Raw genomic sequence first — 9,263 nt, 5'->3', positions numbered from 1 at the left:
TAAAATTGGCGAGCTCCTCATGTGTCGAGAGCACTGCATCCTTCAGGCTTGTTCCTTGGTTCTCCTTCAAGACACACACTCCTTTGTTTCCACAATGACCTCTGTGCCAGTGAATCACAGATCTGTCTCTAGACCTAACTTACAAGAATCACTCAGTTAGCTTTCCAGAGTGCAAAACAGCTTTTATTGCCACTTCTAGAGACAGTGGGATTTCCAGCACACAGAGGTAAGTCACCACAGATGTACACAATCTCATTCTTCATTTCAGTTTGACTCAATATCACAGATAGGTCAGACTTTCACAGTGGTTTTCCTGTTCCATCTTCAAGTTCCACCTTGCTTTTCACTTTTCCCTTCATTATAAGACAGAAACTTCCTTTCTGCTTCAGTTCTGCAGACTTCACCCTCCATGTTTGGCTGGTCTCTACTTCAGATAGATTAACTCATCAAGGTATCTGTTCATAGATACCTCCCTGTCCAGACTCCTACTCCTATTCCTTTTTACTCCCCTCTGCTGCTTCTTCATCTGAAGCAACGTCCAGCTGTCTTGCCTCTGTCAGATAATTCTGCTGCTCATGCTACTCAACATACCCTCATCTCATGAATCCAGTCATTTTTCAGTCCAATCCACAGCCTCTCTAAAAGGCTTCCTTTTTGCTTCAGCTGACATCTCACTATAAAATGTGCTTGTTTGTGTAGACTGGTGGATACCTGTAGTACCCTGGATTCCTGCAACATATACAACTAGATATCTTATAAAATGTGTTTGATGATGCTAATCAATTTAATTTTGCTCTGAAGGCAGTAACTGGGAAAATAAAGAGTAACTGTAAGTGTGCAGCCCACAAAGCCGTATGGGCAGCCTCCTGGCTGCTCTCCTGGACCCTGAGCTGCCCAGGTGTGAAGGAAAATCCCTCTGCTCTCCTCCTTTCTCTCCATTTTTCATCTAACAGCAGCCCCTGATTTTTCTCTCCCTTGGTGAATAGCTACACTTTATCTCTTTTTCTAGTAAAAGAAGACACCCAGAATGCACTTTAGGAGCTTTCTTTCTCTAGATAGGAGGGGACTGGATTCAAAACACATGGAGCTGAGACCTGGGGAACTCTTCCTTTTTTTCCACTTTGGTGCTCAGCTGTTTCCAGTTACTCATCTTCACTGAATAAAATCATAGCTCACACTCTAGCTGTATTTTTAGAAAATGGTGCCTTATATACAAATGTGAAATATAAACCAAGCAAAAAGGATTATGAAAAATAGAATTACATTACCAAATAGTACCAAGTGGCATATTATAATGAAAAGATAAGCATGCTTCTACTCTGGGACTTGCTTTAACGCCTTCTGACTCTTCTCACTGGTGTCCTCTACTTCATCTGTACCAGCTCTGAACCATGTTCAGAGAGAGACCCAGGCAATAACAAGTATTCAGATCGACTAAACTCTTTTTGTTGGCTAAATTCTTTGTTCTCTGCTTCCGCATGATACATGTCCTCCTTTTCCCTTTTCTCACTTGTTTGAAGACTGCTGGGAAAATGGCACCAATTAAGGTAAGAGGGAAAGAAACACAAGATAAATAGCTCAACATGCTGGCTTCTGCTACATCTGGAGAGAGCTGAACTGAAAGGATATATTTCTTTGCACATGACCTAAGGACATAAAGCCACACTGAACAATCAGCTCCATCTGGTTCCCAACTTAAAATCACATCTAAGACTTATCTAGTAAATAAAGAAGAGCTACATAAAATCATAACCATTGTAGATACTTATGTAAGATTTTGCTGTACTAAAAACTTATCCTAAGTTACTGCCACTGGTATGATATTGCTTATGGCGGTTCTCAACCCAGAGAGATTTTACTCCCAGAGGATATTTAGCAATGTCTGGAGACATTTTTGGTTGTTACAGATGTGGGGGTGGAGGGCTACTGGTATCTATTGCATAGGGGCCAAGGCTGCTGCTAAATATCTGATAACACACAGGATAGTCCCTTACAACAAAGAATTGTTCAGTTCAAAATGTCAATAGTTCTGAGAAACCCTGCTTTAGGGGATGGCAGTGTCTATTGTGTATTTTTATTTTACTCCTATTTTCATGAGTATTCACTATTTGTTACCAAAGCCCAATAGTATCACCAATTTCTGACAGACTGGAGTCACGAACCACAATAGGTAGGAGCAATTATGTTCCTATGTGTTCTATGGGAACTACTATGTTCAGGTGTGTTCCTTCCTATGATCCCTCACAGGGTACTCGAATGGTATCTAAGACCTGGTGGGCCACAGGAACTGCAGTGGGCCTTGTCTGGACTCTGCCAATGTGTGGTCTCTCTGGATTACCCTGTGCATTCTGGCATGACACTGAAATTGGTGTTAATGTCTTGAGGTCATCTCAGCTAGCCCAGGATGGTGCTGGGCTATACCTCTGCTATCCCTAATCCAGACCTAGAATATAATTTTAAGAAGAAAAGAATCTGGACTCAAGTCGTTTTTAACATGTTTAAAAGTAGGCGTGTGGCTTTTGGTGCTAATTTTCTCCATTAATACAATGCCCTTTTGGACTTTTCCTCATTTTGTAAGGCTGTCCTTCTCTATGTTGCTAAGATTTTCCACAACAAACTCTGTGACCTCATTTCTGCCTCTCATTCTTTGACCTGTGTTGTCCTCAAGGCTGCTCTACTCGGTCAAGGTCTCCATTTCATTGAGCTATGCTTGGACTTCCTGGGTTTGCAGGAGTGACTAAAAGAAGACCTAGACTTAACCATCGAGACAACCCCAGCTCCAGAACCATCAAACCACGTGCCCTTCATGAGAGGTGGAACACACCTCTGACCCAACCTGCGTTGCTTGCCCCATAAATTTGAAAGTGCTCATCAATTAAAACATTCTCCACAAAAACACAGGTCTGTACTGGTTATGGAATTTCAGTGCTCTCTCATCTCCTAAGACTTGGGCTTATTTTTTAAATGGCCTCAAGTTACCTATTTTTTCTCCTCAGACTGATTTGTTTTAGGAAAAAAAGGGGGTGGGGAGAAGGAAATAAGTAATCAGTATGGCACTTAATGGCAAGTGTACAAACCACGGCTTAGAAAATTCTTAGATCCTGTGCAACTGCTCAGGTTTAGGACAGTGCATGCTCCATATACCTAGAAAAGCACATATGCAGTTTACAGAAGAAAGTCCTCAAAACCACACTCTGTCCTACTTTCAGTAACTTGGAGGGCAAATCCAAGAACGGTGGCATCTGAATCTTTAGCAAGTGTGTCTTCCCCGTGGTCTGGTTCTAAAGGTGGTGACTAAGGTTTCTCGGGGCTGCTCCTGGAGCTGACACATGCTGGTCAGAAGAACTGGGTCAGTCTTATGCTCTACAATGTTGAAAGGACAGGCCTTCAGGTGTTCAGACATGGAAGCAACTTCATTAAACTCCCAGCTCTTGACTTTGGAGAAAAGGCTGCTGAATTGCCAGATCTGTTAGGAAACATAGAAGTTCAAAAGTGAATGCCGGGGCAATAATCTCAGGCTAGCTTTATTTGAAGACTATAAGAAAATACCTTTCTGTTCTTCATGTTCTTAGCTTCCAGAGAATGCTTAGTGGCTGCTGCAGACATTTGTTAGTTCCTTCTTCAGCATCCAATTCCTAATCCCCCCTTCCAATTGATAATCTTCCCAGCCAGCCATGTAATGTATGGAAATGACCACAGCAATCTGCATATTGACACCCACCCACCACCCTCCCACCAGCAACAGTGATTAGTTCTAGAATAGACACATGGTTCAAATGAGGACAATTAGTGTCAATGAGACTCTACCCTAGAACTTTTGCTTGAGATATTAAGAAGCAGATTTTCTTTTTCCTTCTGTACTTGAACTGGGAAACTGCTGTCTTAGCTGCTGGCAGCCAAAAGGGACCACCAAGGGATAACTGTGTCTTAGAAAGGAGCCACTAGTGAGGAAGTAGAAATAAGATATAGAAAGTAAAAAGGTCATTGGGGGCATTTTTGAACTGCTAGATCAAATCTTACCTGAAGCCATTACCTGTGGATTTGTTTAGTTTTGTGGGCCAAAATTCCCTTTATTGTTTATGCCATTTTAAGTTGGTGTTGCTTAAAACTAAAAGTATCCTAACACAGAAACCTCAGGAGAAATATAGATATCTGGTACACAAACCCCCTTTTGGCCTTTCCACCTAGGATATGGTGCAGAGTTACTAGTTTTAAAATCTAATAGGGGTACCTGGGTGGCTCAGTTGGTTGAGCATCTGACTTTGGCTCAGGTTATGATCTCATGGTTTGTGGGTTTGAGCCCTGTGTTGGACTCTCCTGTGCTGACAGCTCAGAGCCTGGAGTCTGCTTCAGATTCTGTGTCTCCCTCTCTCTGCCCTTCCCCTGCCCATGCTCTGTCTCTCTCTCTCTCTCTCAAAAAAAAAAAAAAAAGAATAAACATTAAAAAAATTAAAATCTGGCTATAAGGATAGGCATAACCTGAGACCCTTTCAACCTGACACTTCACCCTCAGTTTCTTATCCTTGTTCCTATGTAAAAAAAGGTATTTTCTGAGATTTTAGAACTATTTCCCTTTTTTGCTTAAAAAAAGCCATTTTAATATGAGCATCCTTTAGCTCCAACTAAATTCTCTTTCTTCCTTTCCAAAAGGAAATTTGTTTGTCCCAAATAATTTTCAAGAGTGGTCAGGAATCATTGAACTGGGGACAAACATGAGCCAAAAATTAATGGAATTTCTACTACATAAATTAAATTGTTTGCATCCGATTTTATAGAGAAAGATATTAGACAGTTCTAGACTATACAGTTTCTGAGGGCAGGTTCTCAGTCTCATTCATGTTTGTCCCTAACATGTGGATGGGTGGAAGTCAGTGTTTATTAAACACGTGGATGCAGGCCTGGATACATGAAGGAGAGTCTCATGATTATTTTTTAAAGAAGACTGTTCAGGGAATAAATAATAGAAAACATATAAGATGTTTTAGACATAATTAATGAAAATAGGTGTAAACAACTCTAACTCCCCAGTGCCAGTTTGTACACCCACATTTTGGGAAAAAATTCAACAGTGAGATTATGGAATTATTGAGCTAAATGGGCATTATTAATTTGTGGTTCATATTACCAACATATTTACCATGGGAAAGGATGCTAAGGAGTTTCACTTCTGTATGGTATAAACTAATAGAAGTTATGATGCAGTTCGGCAAGTGTAATGTGATTGGAAAAAAGAAGTAAGATTTTTCTGAAGAGAAAGATTCTTTGATTTACACAGCAGCTTTTTGAGAAAGTAAATAGGTATTTGAATCAGGAGAGATCAGTGGACCAAATTATTTTAGAATTTCAAAATTCCTTTAACAAAGGCAAAAAGTCTTTTTTAAAAAATGAGTTGATATGGGACTGAGGAGAATTTGTTGGCATACTGTATCAGAGTCCAGGCAAGAAACAGATGGCACACTTAACTTGGTAATTTGAAGAGAATTAAAAAAAATAATGATATACAAATGTATGGGCAGGGTGTAGGAAAGCCACAAGATATAGTGCAGTACCCAGGCAAGTAACAATCTAGAGCATTAATACCCTAGGCATGAAAGGGAAGAAGAAAGGAGGTCATTGTATCCCAGAATGAGTAACTTTGTGGAGAGAGCCACCTGAAACAGTCACCTTCAATGGAGGGACATGGCCAGTGCTAGGTGTCATGGAAGGGAAAAATGCATAAAGGGAGGAAGCCAGAAGAATAGATACATCAACTCAGTCTACCTCCCTCCCATTTCCTACTGATACACTCCCATTTGATTAGCCCAAATGGAAGCTGGCGGGCAAGTCTGCTGATTGAGGCAGTCTGTAGAGATCAGCCTCCCAGGGAACTGATCACAGGGTTGGAGAATGAATCATGTGAGCAAGCAGAAGATATCCAGGACACATACACAGAGATAAACAGGCACTACCATTTGTATTGTCATTTATATGTCTGTAGGTCTGTCTTCCCTACTGGACTGGCCTCCTTGAATTTAGGAATTATGTCTTATTCCCAGTAACCTAGTACATTGCCAGTGCCTGGTACAGTGCTTGGCACATAGAAAGCTCTTCCTAAATAGTTGTTGAGTGAATGAATGAATGAATGAATGAATAAGAGTTTACTTGCCTTTCTGTGGACTCTCCAGGAAGTGCCTCCATGAGAATACCTCTTCTTCTTCCACTGTAGGAGGACCATCCCTCTCTCTTGTAACAAAGTAGCACAGATATTTCTCATCAGCACAGATACCTGGGAAAGCTGGGACAGGCTGATGCTGTCCAAGAACCCAGCAATGTACTGCAAAACCTCCAGGGGCAAGCTGGTTAGAGAATTCTGGCTTTTTGCTCCACGGCCTGAGAGATGGTTGTTCTTCTTTCTCTCACCCAGCTCTGAAGCAACCTCTGGCTTGATGGCAAAGGTCTTGAGCTCCTGACTATAAATCACTTTTGCCTTTTGTCCTGGGGGACGGAAATGGTTTTGAATAAAAGTACATCCCAAGTAGGCGAGAGGGCATCGATGCTGGAACCAGCCATTGAGACATGATTGAATGTCTGTGTGGACATTCTTGAAATGTAAGGGAAATTCATCCCTCCTGAAGAATTTGTTGCAAGTGAAAGTGAAGGCAGAGCTGCTTTTGTTATGTCTCCGGGTGACACACTCACTGTGGAGTTCCACATGGAGCCCCCCTGGGTTGTCAGTGGTTAGGAGGTCAGCCAGCACTGTCCCAGAAGAAAACTGTTCTGGCTCAAAATTGTATGTCTGTGTAGCAAAATCCATAAACAGCCCATCAATGCTCCTAGATTCGGAGATGACATGACCTTTAAGTTCTCTTTCTAAAGCACACAGGAGGGTGGTTTTGATGAGATCTGATTTGGGCAGGTCCTCCACAGTGATCCCTAAATCTGAAGTATCTACGGCCTTGTGTTCACTTGGCTTACAACTCAACATGGCATCTCCAATGCGAGCCCGCTTCCCACAGTAGCTCACAGGAACTTTGAAGGTGTAAACAGTCTTTACTTCCTGAGCCTCAAGTTTGCCATAAACAAAGTCTCTCTCCCTAGGTGTACAAGCAGCCATCTGACCAAAGTGAATAAGCATCCTCCCATTGTGCACCAGATACATATTATAGTCCTTTGCATCCACAGCTGTTTTCAGTCTTTCCAGAACACCATCCTGCCAAGGGGCAAGCCCTGTCTTTTCCACGACTGCATTAAAGTCCTGCTGCTTCTGTTTTTCCTGTGGTTCTTTCTCTTTCTCTTGGAGATCATCCTCCCTTACCATGTTATTGTCACTGGAAACCTGTTCTTTTCCTGGGTTGTTCCTGCTATTGTTGTCACAGTTCACTGATGTACTTGTTAAAGCAGAGGCTGCATGCTCTTTGCTGAATATATTTTCCCACTTGTCATACTTGGCCAGGTCCATCCCTTCTTTGGTTTTGGCTAATGCCTCTCGTTCTTCTTGACTCAGCTCTACCATTTCTCCATTAGCTGCTGACAGAGACCCATGTGGTACCAAACTGGCATCCACTCCACCCACTGCTCCTCCCATTTCCTCCCAAGTGGCTTCACCATTCATGGTAGTTTCCTCCCGAGTGGGCTCTCTAGTTTCTGGGAAAAGTTCTACCATTTTTAAAGATCTGAAAAGGACCTTCTGGTCCTGGAGGGCCAGGGCTGTGTCCAAACACTCCTCACTGGGGGTCTCTTTCATGATGTTCTCATGAAGGGTAGTTTCAGAGTCCACGTTTGGCCAGCGATTCCACTCCATGGAGCAGCAGACCACACTGGCAGGGCACACTTGCAAGTGCTTGGCCAGCTTGTGGCGGGACATGGAAAGGGGGCAGCCATATTCAGAGTTGAGGCATGGAACCTGCTCCAGAGGGCAGAGGAGCTCATGCTCTGCCTCTTTGCACATGTGGAAGGTAGCACCACAGGACAGGTGGCAGTTTATCACCAGACAGGAGACATCAGGCTCCACAGGAATGTGGCAGTGACGGTCAAAGCATTTCTCACAATGCCTGTGCTGCCCACTTAGAGGCTTGCGTGCCCTACCCTGGAGACACCAAAGCAAGGGGAAAGAGAAAACAAATGGGGGAGAGAAGCTCTATGCATGTCTGTGACTGTGTTTTAATTGGCTTATTACCTGTTTATACATGCTTATTATAGGAACCTTGGACAATCTACAAAATCATAGAGAAGAAGCAAAAATCACTCATAATCCCACAACCCCAAAATAACAACTACCAACACTCTCTTCTTCATTTTCCAATAGTTTATTCTATGTATATAGTAGATGTGTTTAGAATAGAAAAAGAAAGGGGCGCCTGGATGGCTCAGTCAATTAAGCGTCCAACTTCAGCCCAGGTCACAATCTCCCAGTTCATGGGTTTGGGCCCGCGTCAGGCTGTGTGCTGACAGCTCAGAGCCTGGAGCTTATTTCGTATTCTGTCTGTCTGTTTGTCTCTTGCTGTCTCTGTCTCTGTCTCTGTCTCTCTGCCCCTCCCTGGCACTCATTGTCTCTCTCTCAAAAATAAATAAACATTAGAAAAATTAAAAAAAAAAGAATAGAAAAAGAAAAAGCTGAATGTAATGGACTACAATGTTGATAATTGTTTTTGAATTGTGGATTATGGGTGATTTATATTATCTTGTTAATACTGTGAATACAATTCTTCATCCTGTATTTACCTTGCTATTATAACATTAGACCAACCTGCTTTATTAATGATTCTTTGCAAACTGTCTTCATCGTGGCAGTGTAATATTCCAGAGTGAGTGTGCTGTCATTTATTTAACCAACTACCTACCAAGTGCTGGGAGGACAGGGGCCATGTCTAGTTTTATTCACATCTGTATCTCCAGCACTTGGACCATTGTAGGCACTCAATTTGCTGAATGAAGGAATTGTCAACCACTTAGTTTATTGCTGGATGTTTGGGTTTTTCATTTTTAAAGTTTTAGTGAAAGTATTTGCCCACAAATCTTTCTCATCTCTCTGCTTTTCCCTTACTCCATGTCAGTTTCTTCTAGGTTCTTCTCTAGCATCTCTGGTTTGGCCAAAAGTCAATAAGTATCATCAACCATAATGGCAAGTCTGCCAGCTGCTTCGGCTACAGGTTAAATGAAGCCAGACCTGGACCCCTGAAAGATGAAAATCCAATAATCACCATACTACTTACCATAGCTTCCTAATTTCTTCTTGCTTTGTAAATCTAGGGGAAAGCATGAAAATATGAATATGAATGATTAGT

General features: G+C 42.1%; 1 protein-coding gene across 1 annotated transcript; it reads right to left on the bottom strand.

Annotated features, from left to right (window-relative positions):
* Positions 1-2,082: 2,082 nt before the first annotated feature.
* FBXO40 (F-box protein 40) lies at positions 2,083-8,761 on the bottom strand. Its single transcript, XM_042998334.1, has 3 exons — positions 8,726-8,761; positions 6,146-8,116; positions 2,083-3,466 (listed from the first exon to the last, which is right to left on the bottom strand). Exons 1-3 carry the CDS (start codon positions 8,759-8,761, stop codon positions 3,251-3,253), a joined length of 2,223 nt encoding a protein of 740 aa, XP_042854268.1. The 3' UTR covers positions 2,083-3,250.
* Positions 8,762-9,263: the final 502 nt, after the last annotated feature.

Source organism: Panthera tigris, chromosome C2 (genome assembly GCF_018350195.1).
Source record: "Panthera tigris isolate Pti1 chromosome C2, P.tigris_Pti1_mat1.1, whole genome shotgun sequence".
Taxonomy (NCBI): Eukaryota; Metazoa; Chordata; class Mammalia; order Carnivora; family Felidae; genus Panthera; species Panthera tigris.
This window is presented reverse-complemented; position numbering and strand designations above follow the sequence as displayed.

Coding starts and splice junctions, on each gene's coding strand:
- FBXO40 (XM_042998334.1), bottom strand. CDS start 8,761: ATGAAGACAGTTTGCAAAGAATCATTAATAAAGCAG. Junction 8,117..8,725: donor AAGAATCATTAATAAAGCAG/GTTGGTCTAATG, acceptor AGACATGCATAG/AGCTTCTCTCCCCCATTTGT. Junction 3,467..6,145: donor CCTGGAGAGTCCACAGAAAG/GCAAGTAAACTC, acceptor GTTTCCTAACAG/ATCTGGCAATTCAGCAGCCT.